At 38.8% G+C, this 20,180-nt stretch overlaps 1 protein-coding gene across 13 annotated transcripts; it reads left to right on the top strand.

Moving 5' to 3' along the window:
• Nucleotides 1-1,256: 1,256 nt before the first annotated feature.
• On the top strand, nt 1,257-19,449 carry ZNF207 (zinc finger protein 207). 13 transcript variants are annotated; one of them, XR_012641884.1, is made up of 14 exons: nt 1,257-1,435; nt 2,346-2,472; nt 3,701-3,839; nt 4,843-5,013; nt 6,694-6,769; nt 7,355-7,402; nt 9,425-9,525; nt 10,980-11,140; nt 11,857-11,949; nt 13,172-13,414; nt 14,322-14,484; nt 14,710-14,893; nt 15,116-15,195; nt 19,395-19,410. XR_012641884.1 is itself a non-coding variant. In XM_074971561.1 (13 exons), the coding sequence occupies exons 1-12, from the start codon at nt 1,395-1,397 to the stop codon at nt 14,868-14,870; spliced, it is 1,524 nt and encodes a 507-aa protein (XP_074827662.1). In that variant the 5' UTR covers nt 1,257-1,394; the 3' UTR covers nt 14,871-14,893; nt 15,116-15,512. The 13 variants fall into 13 exon arrangements, 11 of the variants coding, with proteins under 11 accessions (XP_074827662.1, XP_074827663.1, XP_074827661.1 ...); XM_074971561.1 differs by lacking the exon at nt 19,395-19,410 and having other exon boundaries at nt 15,116-15,512; XR_012641883.1 differs by having other exon boundaries at nt 1,258-1,435; nt 14,710-15,195; nt 19,395-19,449.
• The last annotated feature ends 731 nt before the right edge of the window (nt 19,450-20,180 follow it).

Genomic DNA, 20,180 nt, shown 5'->3' with positions numbered 1-20,180 from the left:
CTTATCCTTTGCAGGAAAATCCCTAAATTTTACAGCAGAGGGTAAAAATCCTCTTCTGTATTCCTCAAAGTTCTTCTATACTTTTATAAGCAAATTAAGGTTTTTTGCAAAGGAAAAACATATCTTGTCAATTACCATTTCACATGTGAATTTTAAAGTACAATTTATGTCCATAGCATGACAGCTTCTGTTTATCCATAGAACAACTGTGGTATTGCCCAACAGCGAGGGAGAGAGAGCTCAGTATTTTGAGCATTGGCCTGCTAAATCCAGGGTTGTCAGTTCAATCCTTGAGGGGGCCATTTAGGGATCTGGGGCAAAAATTGGGGGATTGGTCCTGCTTTAAGCAGGGTGGGGTTTGACTAGATAACCTCCTGAGGTCCCTTCCAACCCTGATATTCTATGGTTCAAGCTTCTCCAAACAGCTCAGCCAATATGCCTCAAGGACAAGTTTGGTGTGATCACCTCTTTTGGTGACTATGATGGTTCTCTATAGTTCATTCATTGGTCTCTGTGCTGGGACTGTCAGGTTTGCCACTTAGGCCTTGTTTTGAGGGGACGAGATTCCACCCGTTTTGCCTTAGTGCCATGACACAGTGCATCAGTGCAGTAAGGCTACATGACATTGTGTTGATATTTTGAGGGGACACAATGGCGTTCTCCCTCAGCGCCACCACACAGTGCATCGGCCTGGGGAAGGCACGTGGTGATGCTGTGCTGACATTTGAGAAGAAGGGATGATGTTTTTGTTTAGTTAAGGGCCTGACGTGAGGTGTTGGTGTCGGAACACCCGAGGATGGGGATGATTTTTTCAGGGGAAAGGACTGTTTTGGTTGTGGCAGGCTGACATGGTGATGCCTTGCAATGAAGCTGTGGTGGTGCTGTGCAATGAGGTTGTGGTGATATTCCGGAGTGCTGTTTTGTCAGCAGATAGGGGTCTGCAGGCAACCTGCAGATGTTGCCTAGTGACACACAGACGCCACATCACAATGGCACAGTCTGTCCTGTCCAACAACCCTGTGGGCACCTTAAACCTCTTCGCTGGTGGGTATCCGAATCCCTTCCCTCCTCACCCTTATCAGCTCCCTGTGGCCACCAGGGCGTCATGACAGAGGGTTCTACGCCCCTAGGCGGGACGTGAAAGGAGGTTGAAACAAAATGGCTGCCGTCAGTAATCGCGGTGTTTGTTAGGAGACTCAGAGGCAAAGGGCGCCTGGTGGACGTCACGTGACAGCCCCTTCGCGGCTGCTGCGGTGCATCCTGGGAAGCCCAGGGCTTGGAGGCGGCGGCAGGAGGGAGCGGCGCGGCCATTTTGTCTTCCTACGAGAGGCCGGTGGAGGGCCTCCGGCTGGTGCCTGCTTGTCGCCTTTCTCTAGTTCGGTAGCGCCACCGCGATGGGCCGGAAGAAGAAGAAGCAGCTGAAGCCCTGGTGCTGATATCCTTTGCCACAGAACGGGATGGCTTCCCGGCCGGGACTGGGCGGGGGTAAAAGGGAGAGCGCGGCCTGGTCTCTGTTACCCCGGAACGTGGCCTAGTCTCTGCTTCCCCTCCCCTAAATCTCCTGGCCGGGATGCCCCGCACTCGCTCACTTTCTCCCTCCTCCACTTTTTCACTGCCTGGTCCCGGGACTCGGGCTCTCCTTCCGCCCCCTCCCCCCCATCCTTTACCGGGAGTCGCCCCGCGCTCTCCTTCCCTCACCAGGAGGCGGCCTGGGCTCGGGCTTTTCTCTCCCTTTCTCTCCTCTTCCTGCGCTGGGGGACGCGGCTTGCTCCTTCTGCCTCCCGACCGCCTTGTTTGGAATTTCAGCTGGGTGGTGTTTGTTTTCTGGTATTCCCTCCCCGCCAGCTCCACCGAGCTCCTAGCGAGCCTGCGGTAGTGGGGTGAGCGGAGGAGTCCCCGCAGGAATAGATGACACTCTCCGCAGCAAGCTGCTGCTAGCTGGGACAGTGTGGATTCGTGGAGATGGAAAAAATCTTCATCTCTGCAGGGAGAGGCCGTAAAACTGTCTCAGAGAAACTTTAGAGAGATCTCACTCGCCTTGTGTGACCAACAGGGCTACAACTACTCTGCATACAACAATCAGAGAAACCTTGGCATTTAATGAGACTTGGCGCTTCCCTCAGTCTCCTAAAGGATTGACTGCTGCTCTGAAGGCAGCATTAAAGATCAGTTCAATTTGCTGCAGCCATAAATATTGTTTCCTAGCCACCGTTTTAAATTAATCTTTTCACAGAATTGTATTACACTTGATCTAACTCCCCTGGTTTTTTCCCTGTTGCCATTCCTTTAAGCTGTTTGATACAAAAATCTTAAAGCTTCAGAATGTCCTTAATAATCTTGAATAGGTATTGCAATAGGGATTTTGATGATGAGAAAATCCTTATACAGCATCAAAAAGCAAAGCACTTTAAATGCCATATATGTCATAAGAAACTGTATACAGGACCTGGTTTAGCTATACATTGTATGCAGGTAAGGCTTTTTTTAAATATATGCATAACTTGCCTCGTGTTCAGTTTGTCCCTAGAGTGATACTGCATTAAAAACTTTAAGATTATTTGTTTATTACTGCTAGAATCTCAAATAAAACTTTGCTGTAGTTGCCTTGTTTAGGAAACATTGATGTCTCTCTTCTCTATTTCTAATACAAGAACATACATCCCTTTTTATAAACTCACTGGTTTTAGTAATGCTGTCACAAATGTACATGATAGCATATAGATTAGACAGATAATCTTGGCCTTTCATTCACACCTGACATTGGGGAGGATGTATTAGTTGGTTTTAAATCCAGAAAACAAGTTCCTAACATGGTTTTAACATCTGTGTAGTTTATATTGGCAAGGGAAAATGCACTTCTTAGTCTGAACCTATTATTAGATATGTTTAAACTACAGAGACTATACGAGTATAGCTACATTGTATAATGCTGGCATGACTCCATAGTGTAGACAGAGCCTGTGCTGACTGATGGGTTTTTCCATCCGTATAGGAATACCAAGTCTCCAAATGATGGTAGCCATCAACATAGCTGCGTCTACACTGGGGGTAAGTCGACATAACTGTGTCCATCAGGGATGTTTTTTTCACATCCCTGACAGATGTCGCTATGTCAACCTAACTTTTAAGTGTAGACCAAGCCTAAGACTAAAATTTTTCCTCATGAGGCTGTATTTACAAAGACAGTTAAAGTAGTATTAAAAAAAGGGATAAACCATGTAGTTCTTATCTAAGCTAAACTGTGAATAATGTACAGTAGCATGTGCCCCTCTTTAGCAGCATCCCTTAGTTTAAAAGACACTTCTTTTCTTTGCGAAAGTATGACCGGACACATCTAACCCCCCCCCCCCCCCCAAAAAAAAAAAAAAAGGTTATTGAGCAATCTGATACAGAGTAAAAAGCGTTCAATGTATTATAAATGTAATGGAACAAATCGCTCAAAACACTTTCATGTAGGGGCCAACACAAATTGCAGCTGTTTGGGAGAGACATTACCAGTAGATGTTAGTTACAGATTTTAAAAAGAAAATAATTATTTAACTAAACATATGTGCATTTGTTATGGATTTGAGTTGAGGTGACAAAGTGGATAGCCTTAACAGAATAATCTGTAAGATTTGACGCTGCCTGTAGAAGTAATGTTATCAGTCACAAAAATCTTAGCTGATTGCAATAAAGGAATCTAACTTTTTTGATTTAGGTGCATAAAGAAACAATAGATGCTGTTCCAAATGCTATTCCTGGAAGAACGGACATTGAACTGGAAATCTATGGTATGGAGGGCATTCCAGAAAAAGACATGGATGAAAGGAGACGGTTACTTGAACAAAAAACTCAGGGTAAACTTGAATGTTTAGTTACTTACATTATATGTTCACCATAATATGTTAACTAGATTAGAGCATATAAAGAGGTGCATAGCTTTATCCCTATTTACTATGAATGACATAGGTGTAAATAGTAATATTTAATGAATGTATAAATTGCATTTCTGTAGTGGTGAAACTAAAATGTTACAGTGGCCCTGTTTTGATCCTGAGATGCAGTGTCTTACAGAGCTCTATTTAAACCATAAAACTGTAATAGTTGGGATTCGTGCTCTGTGAAAGTAACTACTTTAAATATAGAGTTAAAGCTGATACTGAGGAAATAGTTTAGCAACAGGATTTGTTTGAAGGAAAATCCTCAGTGGCCTGGGTTTTACATTGCCATTCAGATTTGATTAGTGGAGCTGCCTTGCTCTTTAGGTAGTGGAGGTAAGGAATATCATCAGTGATTTTGGTTCGGCTAGAGAAGTTGATACATTCTGTAACTACTTTGATAGGCTTTGCTGGCAGCTTAAGTGACTAATGATATTTTCTCCTAGCCAAAGGTAACTGCTTTGGCAAGTACCCGTCTGGAAAAGGATTATCCTGTTACATAGCAGGAACTGTGACTTGAGGGTGGATAGAAGAAAAACAGCATAAATAGAATAGAGGTTTGGACTTCTTGGGTGCTAAGAATGCCTTTGTGAACTTCCCTGGTGTTCTAGCCTCCCCCGGAGCCCTACTGCGTAGATTAAGCTGTGGCATGCAGACCTAGGTGGCAGTTCTTAAGAATAATCCTGGTAGGGTTTCTTGCCCCACTTTACCAACTCATACACACATATAACACAAGGGAGGAAGGGTTATGTAAAATTTTTCCTTCCTTCCTTCCTAAAATACATAGTTGCAAATTACCAGCAAGGTGGTTTAAAAGTTAGTTTCAAATTGGAACACCTAAGTAGTAGATGAAATCTTATGCTCTTAAACGCTGTAGATTTGTGTTATTCTTAATCTGACAGTGTTCATTACATTTCTTTAGCAGAGAGCCAGAAGAAGAAACAACAAGATGATTCTGATGAGTATGATGATGATGAATCTACAGCTTCAACTTCATTTCAGCCACAACCAGTACAGCCGCAACAGGGATACATGCCCCCAATGGCACAACCGGGATTGCCTCCTGTGCCAGGTGCACCAGGAATACCCCCAGGTAACATAGGCTTTTAAAGCTAACATGGAAAAACCAAATACTTTCATTGAGATGCTACTTTAACGCTAGGATGATGGTCTGTCACCTTCCCAACACTGTTAGATATGACAGTATAACTTATGACTGATGCTTAAGCACAGCTGTCTTGACATCTTCTTTCTTGAAAAAAATATAACATTAAGAAATGTCACAATAGTGCTAGAAGGATTGCTGAAGTGAGGTACCAATCAAGGAAAAATTGTCATAATGCCACCTTTCTGATCTAGCTTCAGGCTGGCTACTGCTTCTGTTTCCCCTTCAGTTCTTGGGCCAATTACCTGCCTGTGGTTCTCCCAGCCTTCCCAGGAGGGGCTCACTGCCACTCCCAGAGTCCTTCAGGCCCTTCTTCCAGGGCACTGTTTCATTAGTTCAAACACAGCTCACAAAGTAACACACTCACAATCAGTGCAGGCTGCTGGGGCCCAGAAGCGTTTCATTCTGCTTCCCTCTCTCTCTGCTCCAGGGGAGTCACATGAGCCAGACTTCTTTCTGTAGTTCCCCTTCAACTGAGCCCTCTCAGCTCTTTGTAGAAAACACCTATCTCCTTCTCAGGTGGGTCTTATAAATTGAACAGGACCGGCTGGCTTCTGACCCGTTACAATCCATAAACATGAAAAGCTAAATGTCACTGATAGGTTCTTTTTATTTAATGACAGGATAGTTTTTCTGTTGTGAATAACTTATTCCAAAAAATCCTTCCAAGTAGTAGCAATAAAGGGATTAATTTTGTCTCTATTCACATAAAAGCCTAGTTGAGTTTCAATTCTAACATGACCAGATGTAGTTTTCATATTTAAACATATTCCTATTCCAGATTTTTAATGAGTCTATAATTTGTTCATCATTTTGCACTTCCATTCCTTAGACAGGGTTTTTTGTCCACATTGCCTACCTGTGTTACCCTTGATAGTTTTCTGCTTTTATATACTATGTAAATTGACTTTGTTTTGACACTAAAAGTGATGAACGTACCTACATCTGCTATGTCGGAGAAGCTTTCATTAGCCTGTCTCTTGATGCTATTTAAGAGTTTCACTGAGGTTGGAAACTGCCATTTAGGGAAGCAGTTGCTCTGTCAAGGAGAGAAAATGCCCTAATGAGGGAGCCTAGTTTGTAGGTGCTTAGACCACTAGCCTAAGACTTGGGAAACCTGGGTTCAGTTCCCTGCTCTGCTACAGACTTCTTGTGTCACCTTGGGGGAAGTCCTTTAGCCTTGCTGTGCCCTACAGGTGGGAAATGAATACTTCCCTACTTCACAGAAGTGTTATGAGGAGAATTACATTTAAGACCATTGAGTGCTTTGGGATCTACTGATAAAAATGGCTATATAAGAGTAAGATATTACTATCTCGATGCTGGCTAAATTTCTGACAAAATGCTAGGTTATGTGTACACTTATATAAAGAGGAAGAGCGTCTCTATCCCTTAGTGATAGAAAATCAGTTTTCTGATCACGTGTCCAAATGTAGTAGTGATACCTGCCCCCATCCTTGAAAACTCATGCAAAATATATCTTCAAGCAGTGTTAAAAAGGATTTTTCTCTAAAGCTTATATACAAATAGTTGATCCAGTCTTGTTTGTGTCTGAAGTCTCACACTGATAAATCTATTACTCATCTAAAAATTACTTTCAATTTAAAGGTATACCACCCTTGATGGCAGGTGTTCCACCAATGATGCCAGGAATGCCTCCAGTTATGCCAGGAATGCCACCTGGGTGAGTAAAAACGTAGGCTTAATCAGTTGGCCTATGTTCATGCAGTGGTTTTTGCACACTAGCAGTTTGCCATCTAAATCTGTCATTAGCGGCTCTGAACTGTTTTAGAAAAAATCAGAATCTCTGTGGAACTTTGGGGGGTTTATAAACTTGAGTTAATTTTAAAGTTAACATAGGGCCTGGAAGGCTATACCACAACATCAAAATGTCACTAAAATTTAGCAAGTCATGCGTAAATGTGGTGGTGGTGTTGCTGCTCCTCCTCCCACCCCCCAGTTAATACAGTTGGATGTAAAATCTTGACTTGCTGGTTTAAACCCTTCCATGAACCCATTGTCAAAGTTTGTGCTGTGTATATACATTATTGCATCAGAGGTTATCTCTTGTTTTCATCAGTTGTGGATCCAACCAGGAACAAGCTTGTTAGTCAGTTTAAGATTTTGTTAAATGAGATTTACACAGACTGGTTGTAGAGTGTACAGATGAGTTTTTAAATTGTTAATGGGGTTGACACATAACACCCTATCACAATGTGTTTGGAAAATCACAGGTAGATTTTTTGATTTTTGTCATACATTTTCACAGATTACATCAACAGAGAAAGTACATGCAGTCATTTTGCGGTGAAAACATGTAAGCATCTAATTAATAATGTAATTTAGGTACATTCATTATGCCATTTTATGTCAAATGAAACGTGTCATATTGAGCCCCTCTCAATATTTTAGTGTTCCGTAACTAGGTTTTGTGTAGTGCAAAGTTTGAGGTTTTCATTGTTAAGAATAATAAGGGATCTCCATCTGGGTCCATAAGACAAAACAAAGGGAGATAACATTGCAATAGCTGTCTTGTTTCCTACTTCACCTTTCATTTTGCAGCAGTCTTCAGCTTCATTTGGTCACTCCCTGTGAGTAGTGGGAGGTTAATTTTTTTTTTAATGAAAACATTTCAGTGAGGATTCATTGATATATAGCTTAAGCAACCTGCTTAATGTCATATACAATTTTTTAATTAGAAAAAAACTGTGGTGATCGGTCTGATTATTGCAGTTACATTTTACGTGGGTGTTTTTCTGTTTGGTTTTGAAACGTATAGCTTGAAGGATTTCATTCTGCCATCAGGACATTGCCAATTTTCCCTGGTTTTTAGTCTGAGTGGCACTTAAAGCTCTTTGTCAAATTTTAATCTGGATGGATGCTATGCCATATAGTAAGGAACATAATTTGCCAAAAAACTGCACTAGTCTATCAAACCAATTACAATCTTATAGATTGTAGTTATTACTTTACATTGTTACCAGTTTAAAGCCTAACTTAACCTAAAACAGATTTCCACTCGTTCTTTTTTTTTTAAATAAGGGAACATCAGGATAAGTAAGACTAGCCTTGGCCAATGAAATAATATGTTCTAACTTATTGTACTTTAGTCCTGTTCTTTTCAGATTCTAAGAAACAAATGTCCATTTCATAACATAATATCCCTGCTGTTTCTTGTAAGTGCATCTTCATGGTGACAGTAGGAGGGCCTCCCTCATCCAAGAGTTCCTGAGAGAATCTTTTGATACTGTGGGGTGCCTTCACTGCTTTCCCTAGCCTGGTTGCAGGTGTTTCTAGCTTAAGAATCCTCATTCTTCATATGGTATCTTGTGGAAACCTTGCCTCCCATTTAATAAAATCCTGTGGTAACTAAATTGCTTACCTTGAAAAGTAATATTTGGACAGTATTTAATGTCTTTTTAGCTTATTTTAATGGAGTTTAGCAGCTACAGGTGGTAGGAGGGGCCAATGGGACACCAGTGTTCAATATTGGAGGAAACTTCAGCCATATCCAGTAGGTGAGAGGAATTTATTCTTAGAACAGAGAAAAAGCCATGACCTTAGACAGGCACAATCAAATCCTGCTGTTCAAAGCATAGCCAGAATTACTGGAGATTGATTTTCTGATGTTTCCTTCTTCAGTACGTTTGACGGAACTTTATGTAGTCATCTTTACCTGTTTGGTTGTCTGTCAGACAACATTGGAAGCAGAAACTTTTTTTTTTTTTAAATAGGAAGATGTGGCTGTGTATTCACAAAAATTGGCCTGAGACCTCAGACATATGTACTACCTGAAACTTCTAATATTTTGTATAACTAACTTGATTTCAAGTTGACTCTGTCTCTTTACACATTGTTCAAGGTTAGACTGTCATTTATGTTATCCTGGAATCTTTAAAAAATGAGGGGTAGTGTAACAGCATGATTTAAACAAATTTCCTTGGGCATTTTGTTAGTGGGGTACTAATTAGCTTAGCATTACACTTGGTATACAATTTATTAGTAGGCCACTTACACTGAAACTGAGCCAATTAATTGAAAAGGACATGCTGGAGTACCTTTTTAATGGAGAGACTAGGCCTGGCAGTCTGATATTAAATCTGATTGATGTCACCTTAAGGAATTGAGTCCCACATGAAAACTGTTTCTCTTCCTGTTGACAGTGGAACCTCTTTTATTGGGGACTGGTTTGTCTACTGAGTCAAGATGACTTGAATTCCTCTGTCGGTGGAAATAACTAGGTTACTTGCAACACCTTTAGCTTAATATTAGTGTGTGCCAATAGTCTCAATAGGAGATCATTAGTTTTCATATTAGTCTCTATTTTATATTTTAATAGGATGATGCCAATGGGTGGAATGATGCCTCCTGGGCCAGGAATACCACCTCTTATGCCTGGTATGCCACCAGGTAGGTCAGTGATGTCGAACTCATACTGTGGTGAGCTAAATTATATCTTTTATTTAACTTGGGGTTCTTGGGTTCATATGATTAAAAATCGGGCTGTATGCTACCCATACTTCATACTAGATCTCTAGAATTCAGTGGTGGCTTTCCACAAAGATAAAGGGTAGAATTTGGTGGCAAACTAACATTTTTAAATAGTACACTTTTATTTGTTGGAGAGGGAAAATGTGGAGAGTTGTTTTTCCTCTTTCATTATCCTTTCTCTCAAGCTTTTAAACACTGAGACAGCTGTGAAAAGCAGCTGACTGGTACTGCAGGATCCTAGAAAAGAGAAATTCCTGCATCGCTGTTTTGACTGCTGTTACTGACAGCTGGCTGAAATTGGTGCAGTCTTAAACTCACCTGCGATCCTAAACTCAACTGAGTAGGCTGGAAGATTCACACCCGTTAGGTAGATTGTATAAAATAAGTTTATTCCTGTCCAGAATTGACTGTATTACACTATGCTTGGGGGAGCCCTCTTGTCTTATTTCAGGAAGCTTTATATTTTACACAACAAATTTTCTCCAGTCTTTTTGTTTAGGTGATCGAGTATTTTAATGTGTTTCTTTGTGTTGAAGCGTTGCTTTGCTTTAAATCATAACTATAAGATTATAAAAACTGCTTCATAGCCTTTCTCTTGTTTTGCTTGTAACCAGTATTGTGGGCATCTGTTAACTGTACTAACCGTTTTAGGAGAACCTTCCATGGCAATCACGTGTCCAAAAGTAGTTTGGTTAAATCTTTTTTTTTTTTTAACTACTAAGTATTGCAAGTGAGTTAAGTTGCTTAATTTAAAGGTCTTTTACGTATAATATGTCTACCGTCAGAAGAATTGTGTTTCTGGTTGCCTTACCTGGTCTTTTAATAGTCTGCAATATTGGCTGTCTGAGGGAGCCATTTCCATGTCCTCTGCAGAGCAATCAGTCACAGCCTGATCTGAGTTCACACTTTGCTACCAGCCCCATAAAGTTCATTCTCCACTAATGACAAACAGTTTGTCCAGGCTTCGTAGCAGCCTTATCACTCAGTTGGCAGCTTAGGTTTAGTTAGTGAATCTTACACAGGTTCTCTGAGTTGCATGTGGAGTTAAGAGGAAAGAACTTGTATAACTGTGTTGGGGGGGTGGAGGAGTACCTAAGCTACTGTCTGTCCTTTCCCTGTGTCTCAAAATTGAATCTGTAATTGTAAGGTGGAGGTGACAAAACTTCAGTCTTTCTTATAAGTAAGTGTGTTAATTTATATTATACATGCATATGTGTTTAATTTGTGACTATCTAAAACAGCTGTCTCTACAAGCTGATAAAATGTACATTGACATTACAGGCTTATGTATGTCAAGACTGCACATATTGTTTTTAAAACATTCTGGAATAGTGTACTCAAAAGGAATATTTCTGTTCACCTGTGCTTGAGTTTTTATTACAGATTCTTTCCTATTTTCATAGGTATGCCACCACCTGTTGGTCCTCGTCCTGGTATGCCTCCCATGACACAAGCACAGCCTGTGACAGCACCAGGCATTCTTAATAGACCTCCAGCTCCTGCTGTAGCAGCACCCTCCCCACAGCCTCCAGTTACAAAACCACTTTTCCCCAGTGCAGGACAGGTAAGGTGACCTTCAGAGACTCTGGAATCTTAACTATCTAGTCTTGTCCCTTACAATGGACTATAAAATTAAATCATTGTGACTGTTAGTACTTCTCATTGAAGATACTACAAAAGTAATTGATAAAACTTCTCACCTGTTTTGACTCTTTATTGTAATAATGCAGTTTAACACTAGGCTGCTGATTTTTTAAAAGGATTTTTATTCACTTTTTATTTCCCCTGTCTTCAGTGTCTTATAGCAGCCCAGGAACTAGGTATAACTTCTATCAGCGGATGTGGGGCAGTGGGGGATGGACAAAACACACTGACACTACTTCCCTTATGGAGGGGAATGGTTGGCTGAACTTTTTTCCTCTGTCAGCAGATGGAGATTTGACTTCTCAAAACTTTCAGTAAAGTTCACAATGCACAAGTCTTGTCATGGTTTGTTTTAAGCAGGATTTCAACTTGTGGCCTCTTGATTTTTTTTTTTTTTTTTTTTTTAAGGCTTGTGACCATTGCCATTTGTTGTAAATGAATACATCCTTAATTCTTTACTTGCTTTCAAGTATGTTGCAGAAACTTTCATAATGTCCTTTTTGCATTTTGGACTTCTGCATGGAAGATAATCATTTACAAAAAATTCAGTCCCTTGGATAAGAGATCCTTCCATATGGATATTTTCCACCCAATTGTTTGGAGACTGTTCACTGTTTCCTTTCTTTTATGCTACAGATGGGGACACCTGTCACAAGTTCAAGTACAGCTTCATCCAATTCAGAAAATCTGTCAGCATCTTCTAAAGCTCTGTTTCCTAGCACAGCACAAGTACGCAGGAAGTTGCAGTTTTAAAAAAGAATCGCTTTGCAACTTAACCCTTTGGACCGTTATGTAAATCTGAAATTGTCTGCCTAAACATCTTCAGATAATTGCTGTTATATTCCTGATTATGTTTAGCTGGTAAAACTACAAAATCCTTAATTGTATATTACATTTTGTAGGAATACACATTTCGAAGTGTTCAATTCCTCTTGGATAATGGGAAGAAATGAGAAATACTACATCCTGGTTCTGAAGGGTTAAAAAAGCATGAAAGCAGCAAAATGCATTTTAGTGGGCAGTGGTTAGCTTGATGCATGGTGAAACCTTTTTAGTTCATGCTGTTTAATCTTAATATAGGGAAACTCTAATTTGCATTATGTTCTAAAATTGAAACATTTGGCTTCAGTTAGAAGGTTGAATGGAGAATTGAAAATGTATGCTGGCTACTGCCAAAGCATTCTCTCAAGTGAAACTCATTTTTGTAGTATTTTACTTTTAAAGCAAAGTTGTCTTGTCTCTAATTTAATTTAAGCACAGACAGTATTGACTCCAGCCTCTTGTGTTTCACAGTGGACCTCAAATTTGTTTTCACTTTAATCATTAATGAGACTAAAATTTCAGGAAGAGCTGTAGACAGATATTTAAAAGACCTTTGCAAGACTATTGCAGTGTTTTTGTTATGGAGAGACTGCTTCAAAATTAATTTAAATTTTTAAAGTCTGACATGTTAGACCTCTTATACTGAAAGGTTTAGTTAAAGCCAAGATTTTCAAAACATCTAATTTCATTAATGAATGCTAACACTTGGAGTTGTATTCACTAATGATTGCTAAAGTACACTAATTGTAATAACAGAAATAGAAATTCACTTCAGCATAGCTTGTCTTTACTAAAGCAGAGTGGTCCATAAAGGATTTATATATTAAATTGAATGTTCTGGGTGAAATTATGCAAGAAAGTCAGCAGAATATATATGCAATTTTTATTTTGTACCTTTGTTTTAGCTATTGCTTTTGACCTGCAACATCTAGACTCTTACAGTGTGTGCACTAGGTTTTATTTTGTCTTTGTTTTCAGTTGCTTTAGTATTATGTGATGAGGCTGAACGTTACTTTGGACTAGCTTATTTTAATTGTGTATCTTACTGGAAAGTTTCAGACGTCAAACAGGTAAATGAGTCTTATTTTAAAAAGTAAGTATTTCTACTGATTAATTTTTTATTTCACAGGCTCAGGCAGCTGTTCCAGGACCAGTGGGTACTGATTTCAAACCTTTGAATAATACACCTGCAACAACCACAGAGCCCCCCAAACCTACATTCCCTGCTTATACACAGTCTACAGCTTCAACCACTAGCACAACAAACAGTACTGCAGCTAAACCAGCTACGTCTATAACAAGTAAGCCTGCTACCCTTACAACAACCAGTGCAACCAGTAAGTTGATCCATCCAGATGAGGATATATCACTGGTAAGTTAAAACTGTTTTTCTTAAGTTGATAAATGCAACTCACGTTTCCATTGCAATTGTTATGTGGCTAACAGGATACTTTTCTCTATCCCAGGATGACTTTAATGCTGGCAGGAGTACAAAATATGTTGAATTAATTTATGAGAAATTCATGTGAGGGGATATATCTTCAGTTTCAAGGTGGTGAATAGCGTAATATAGAGTTAACACCGCCTAACCGTACCTTTATAAATGGTGAAACTGTTGCATTGACTCTAAGAATAACCCCTCCTGAGTGTGGCTCTACCTTAATTGGCTCTCACTTCTCCAGGCTGATATATAACTGTTAGAACTGTGCCAGATATAAACACATAGCTAGGCAGCCTGGCACAAGTGAGACTGAGCAATTGTGAAGTGCTCCTGACAGATATGAAAAACAATTATATGGATGCGCTTCTCCAAGTTCAGAACTGAAAAATCTCAAGACAAAGTGCATCCTGCTTTCCTAAGCAAGGTTAGAATTCAGGTTAGACTTAGTTTTGTCCTTTAGATTCCCAGTTCATTTGAGATTTTTTTACATATAATTTTAGTATTAAGAAGAGATTGAGTCTCATCTTTTTCAGCCCTGAGAGGATTGGCTCCTTATGTGCAAAATATTAGAGTTGACAGTATTAGTATAGCAATTTGAAATAGTTGAACTTGCACTATGTGGTAGCTTTCCTGGGAAAGAGAGATACTATTGGTAATATACTTGAGAATTTTATCATAGCAAATTTAGTTCTATTTTTGAAGCTACCTTTAGTAACAATTTCAGTTTTATAAATTCTGGCTTAGGTACCTGGACATTCTGCACCAATATTTAAATTAATATTTCAACTACCTTTCTCTTCCTGGAGTGTTAAAACATCTATGTGTGCTGTATTTTTAGGAAGAGAGAAGGGCACAGTTGCCCAAATATCAACGTAATCTCCCTCGACAAGGACAGGTATCCATGGGCAATCCATCAGTTGGATCGCTTGGAGGTATGATGCCACCACAACCTGGAATTCCTCCACAGCAACAGGGAATGAGACCTCCTATGCCTCCTCATGGTAATCACACTTTTTCCTAATACATTTGAGTTCACTGAAAGCTTTTTAAATCTAGAAGCAGCTGTTAATTTGAAATGGATGGGTTTTTACAGAAATATAACTTAATGTTTAACTTTGTCTCTAACCTTTAGAATCTACTAAAATAGCTTTATTTTAAAATAACATTTTTAAAAAAGAAAACTAGTAGATACGTTTACTTTCATCTTAAAAATGTTTTGTTCATAGGTCAGTATGGTGCTCATCACCAAGGCATGCCAGGATACCTTCCTGGAGGGATGCCTCCATATGGTCAGGGACCTCCAATGGTGCCCCCTTACCAAGGTGGACCTCCTCGACCTCCAATGGGAATGAGACCTCCTGTAATGTCGCAAGGTGGCCGCTACTGATGCTACTACACACAGTCTAATAGGTTTGGAGATTAAACCTTTTCTCATCTTGTGCTGTTAATATAGCCAAGCTTCCGTCAGTTAAGGCTTCATTGTGACTTTTAAAAAAAAATATCTTCCCACATGCAAGGAACTATTGGACATTCTTATTTTACATGGGAAAAATTTATTTGGAATAATAAAACAGGAACTTTTCCTGATGTTGCAATTTATACTGTATGGCTTCTTTTTCATGTTTCATCTAGGTTTTTAGAAGTGAAGTATAGTAAATATGGTTCGTTAAATTGTGAAGGCGCTGGAATTACATGAACATACCATCTTAAAGGCAAGTTCTGTAACATTATGTTGCTATTTGTAAAGTGATGCCTTCACAGCACTTCAGGTGCTGTTGGACTTCACGTCCCCAACTTAGCTTGGTGAGGGCTGTAACTATTCCCAACTACCTGTACATTTAAAAGTCTGAACATGTAACAATATTTAATGTATTTAGCGTTCCTCCTGTTGCAGGGTTTAAGTAAACTGACCCAATAAGGTCGTGTGACTTTTCTGTACTGTTATAAACTTCATTGTAATAAAACAAGACAAAAATTTATATGCCTTTTTATTCATGACCAGCTGTGGACAACTGCCTGCAAGGTTTGTACAGATGCATGCCACAGTAGTTATTGGTGTAATAAACGCATATTTACTGCTGCTCTTTTGATATACTCTAATTCTTGTTTGAACTTTGTCACTTAGCTGCATGTTGTAGTCTCCTAAGCAAGTAGACATAGACCTGTACACTTATTAACTAACTTTTAAAAAAATGATTAATAGGAATGAAGTTACAGGGTACATCTCATCTATCGTTTATAATTTGTTTAAAATGGTACAGGTTTCTTTAATAGGCCTTTCTTCTTGTCCACAATAAATCTTAGATGACTTGTAACATTGGCACTTTCACATGTTAGCAAGATGTAATTGTGACCCCTGGCTGATGTAAATCCTAGTGCCAGATGCATCCTGTTAGTTCTTTCTTCAGATAACTTTCTTGGATGTGTGACTGCATCAATGCATGAACCCCAGGAGCCATTCAGGAGAAAACTTCTAGAAGCTTAGGTGCATGACACACAGTGAGTGATTTTATTGCTACTGTATTGAAAGTGACCTGCAAAAAGGAAAAATAGGCCTTTGGCCCATGTTTTGCCTCTCTGATGTGCAAAGAACGGGATTTTGTTTTCTGCTTTTGCCACAAATATAAGGAATTACAAATCTGATTGTTGGACACAAGATGACTTGTGGATTGAAAGTTTTCTCAGCCCTTTAAGTGCCTGGGTGTTGAACCTTTGAGACTCTTCTCCCAAGTGTCTTAATTACTTAGTTAACAAATCAGAATTTTTAATCTGAATTTGTCTCTTACCCTCTTACTCAGATTAATTTCCTTGTTACGACGAATATCTTGCTTCTTTAGTTGACTAGTCTTCCAGTGTTGAGCTAAATTTCTAATGGAAAAATACAGACATGGGGAGAACACTTTTTGTGATGGGGGGGCTTCCAGGTCTTTTAAACATCAAGAAGAAGAAAATGGCAAATGTTGCTTTCCTTTGCAGATCAACTTTTAAATACAAGTTCCAGCCATAAGTTGTATCTTATCTGTGCCACTTGTGTTGTGGTGAAACTCTTTTCCCTTGTTTTTCCATCGCGTAGGCTGACAGCCTGTACCCTAGTTTGGTCATTAGTGTAGTAGGTTTTCCTGTTTTTTTTTCCTAACACTAAGCATTGTGGCTTAGTCTTAGTTTTGGAAGAGAGTTCTCTCGTTTTTTACAGCTATGGTTTGTACCAGGAACTTCACATTGCTTTTCTTTCGTGCCCCATCTTTTCAGTCTGCAAATTTTCAAATTAAAGATATCGAGAACATTGTGCTGTCTTCCAGTAGAGTATGTGGCCCCATGGAACTCATTATATAGTGTCTCAGGTTCTTTGGCATCTTAATTTCTAGTTATATGGCCTTGGTTTAACAACTTAGAAATTTATCTGGCAAATCTCCAGAAACTTGTATTAATCTTAAGCAAGATCCATAGCTCTCCAGATGTCATAAAGAAGCATTTTTCTAGGCACTAGGTGCCATTTACCTGCTGGCCATCTGTCAGCTAACATGTAGAATAAATAAGCAGACTCATTCAGTAATTTGCTTGGAAATGCATTATGAACTGGCCTTGAGTTTTCAGTTATCTTTTTTTCTCTCCCTCCCTTCCTCCCTCCCTCCCGCCACACTTTTCCATTTCTCTACAATCATAATTTAATATGTCCATTGTTGTATTCCAGATGGAAGCTGGTTGTCTTCTGTATTCCTTTCTTCTGATCCCAAGGATCATTCAAAAAAACCCCAAACATTAAAGCTATCCTAACACATTTAACTTTTTTTTATACCTCGCCTAAAAACATTCATGTCGATAGATTGATTTTTGTATTGAGCCTGTAAAAACTGTGGAACTTCCAGCTTTTTCTCAAGCTCTTATGATGCTCTAAGGATATCTCTCCTCCTTCCCCCTGCTGTAGTTCTATAATCCATTTTTTAAAAAACTTTTATTTTCTGCTCTGCACCATCCCACCCACCCCCCCTTTTCAAGGATGAGTAGTCAAAAAAAAAAAAAAAACCCAAAACCCAAGAACCTTAATGCATGCATTGCTCACTTGATCTGCTCTACTAATTGTCGTTATTTGTCCTTTAGTCCAAAATAGTTCCCATTTCTTAAATAGTTACTGTTTGGCTGGTTAGGTGATAGCATCGTTTTATAGCTCACAAATATTATTTTGGCTACTTAGAGGTTGGAAACCTTTAGATCTCTTTATTTTGTTCCTAACAGGACCTGAATTGATGAAATCTCTTACAAATATACTTGGCAAAGTTTAGTTATCTGCTCTTGGTATTTCTCAGGTAGACACTCCCTGTTTTGTTTCCTCTACTAGGAGACCTGTAATGCAGCTACCTTGAGTTGCTGTCACTTCTTTTTCAGTGTGAATGTTCTTACAGAATTTGCTGTCTCTTACTGGCCTGCCGTTTCATTTATGTCCAGAGTGTCAGACTTGCAGTAGAGTTTCCTGAGGAGACAAGCTGCTTTCAGATAAAGTAATTTTTATATGGATTAACCGTTTAAATCCCCTCCCCTAAGATTAGCATGCCATATCTCATAGTGAAATGAGAATTTATGATTAAATAAGATTGGTTGACTGACCTGCAAACTACATAACCAAATGTTGGTGTAGGCACTAAAAACATCTGAGTGAATAATTTTTAGGCAAACGTTTAGAAACAGATGAGGAAAGTCAATGCTTGTGCAGAAGATTAAGCATTTTTCATTAGAGGATCTAAATCATTTTTAAAATAGCCTCATGGTACTCCTGTGAGGTAGACATATTCTAACCATTTTAGAGACAGAAAATAAGTGATTTGCCCAAGATCATTCAGCAAATCATTGAAAGAGCCAGAATTATAAACCAGGAGTCTTGATATCATCTCTTTTTTGAGTTGCTAAACTACCCTTCAGCACAGAGGTTACCTTTTAAATTAGATTTTACAAAGTTAACTAGTTTCCGTGGTCTCTAATCTGTGAGTGAACTAACTCTTTCCTTTGGTGAATGATTAGTAAGACTTTCCCGATGACTAGCTTTTACTCTTTTTGCAAATCATTGCTCCTCTATTTCAGTTCATAGATTCAAGATATTGGTAATAAGTTTGAGGATGGGATGCATATCTGATAATTAAAATGAATAATTAACCCTTGCTCTGTGCATGCACAGGAGGACACAAGCTTCTAGAAAGTATTCAACTGCTTCTGTGGTTTGCATGGTGCATGCACTCATTTCGAGTGTATGGAGCTGCAGAGCAAATTACCTGTGTAGTGCACTCAAGTCAATGGTAATTAATTTTTTCTGTGAACTAATGGATAAAGTACAGCATATAATCTGAAATTATTTTGCAGAAACCAAAGAATTCTGAACACAAGATGAAAAGAAAAAAAGCAAGACTTGTTTGGTTTACACAGTGAGAAGGGCAATATAATGACTTCTGATAACAGAAGTTGAAACTGTAACAAACTAGCCTATCAGCTGGTGTTGCAATTTCCAAAACAATTTTAAATTTTTTTGTCTGGTACTAAATATCTTAATAATTGTACTGGTCTAGCTACTACAGAAGACACTAAGGTGAGGGTAAACTTTTCAGTGGCTGATGGGATTTTCACCTAACATTACTTTTTGTGAACTAGTACAATAAATGCCATCAGTTATGGGAAAAATACCCATAGACAACAAAGTTGTGTTCCAGTCATCAAGCTACAAATGAAGTAATCTAAAGTCAGAACTTCGTACAACTCAAAAATAGTCAGAAAGTATAAAAGGGTTAGTTTGGAATTAACAAACAAATGCTAAGGCAGTGACTTCTTTTGTTTGCTTGATCACTGGAATTTTGTTAATTTTGAATGCATGTCTTTCACTTAATTGGGTTATGTTTTTCTAAAATTTAAATTTTTCTTCTTCCTATAGCCCTGCCATAGGACAGGCTGAGGCAGAGTCTCAGTGTTGCCCTGTTCAGTCTGAGGCAAGTGGGATTTATTTTATTCATTCTAGGGGCTTTCACAGCTTTATGGCTGTTGGATATCTATGTCCCCAAACTTGCAGCAAGTTTGGTGAAGGCCCCTAAATTTAATTTAATTTAGGATTTTTATAATCTTTTGGTAGATGGGCTCTATATTAATATTCATACTTATTGGCTGTGGTGTTTTTGAAGAGGTTGGGGGGCAGGGATATTTAAGATCGATGTGGATGCAACTTTTTTCCCTTTATCCTTCAGCCATTTCCCTTTTTTCCAAATTCCATGCACTATTTTTTTGACGGTAATATTTAATAATGGAACTACATGTAGCTTATATGAACACATCTGTTGCGTGATGCTGTTGCTTTTTCTGGGAAAATGTATTGAAATGCTTCTTACTTGAAATCCAGAAATTTCATCATAACACTTTAAATCCGTTTAGTTATTAGGCCTACAGTATTAATTATAAGAATATTAGTCAGAGCTGGAGGCAGAAAATTAGCTGTATTTATAGAACCCTGAATAATAATTTTCCATAAAAGGAAGGATATAGTGATATACTTAACATTTTTGTTTTCACATGTTATACCATGAAAGTTACACCAGAAGAGTAAATATTAATGTAGAGCCCTGCAAAGAAGAAATACAGATTTGAGTTGGTAAATAGAAAAAAGGAATGAGAAATTGAAGTTGTAGATTTTGCAAAAATGTCAGTTTGAAAGATTTCCTTTTCATCA

The sequence above is a fragment of the Natator depressus genome, chromosome 14 (assembly GCF_965152275.1).
Source record: "Natator depressus isolate rNatDep1 chromosome 14, rNatDep2.hap1, whole genome shotgun sequence".
In the NCBI taxonomy this organism is placed as follows: Eukaryota; Metazoa; Chordata; order Testudines; family Cheloniidae; genus Natator; species Natator depressus.
This window is presented reverse-complemented; position numbering and strand designations above follow the sequence as displayed.

Bases quoted from the DNA above. Each gene is read 5' to 3' on its own strand.
- ZNF207 (XM_074971560.1), top strand. From the start codon at position 1,395: ATGGGCCGGAAGAAGAAGAAGCAGCTGAAGCCCTGGTGCTG. The intron at 1,436-2,345 runs ATATCCTTTGCC...AATCTTGAATAG, and splicing joins CAGCTGAAGCCCTGGTGCTG to GTATTGCAATAGGGATTTTG. The intron at 14,485-14,709 runs GTAATCACACTT...TTTTGTTCATAG, and splicing joins ACCTCCTATGCCTCCTCATG to GTCAGTATGGTGCTCATCAC.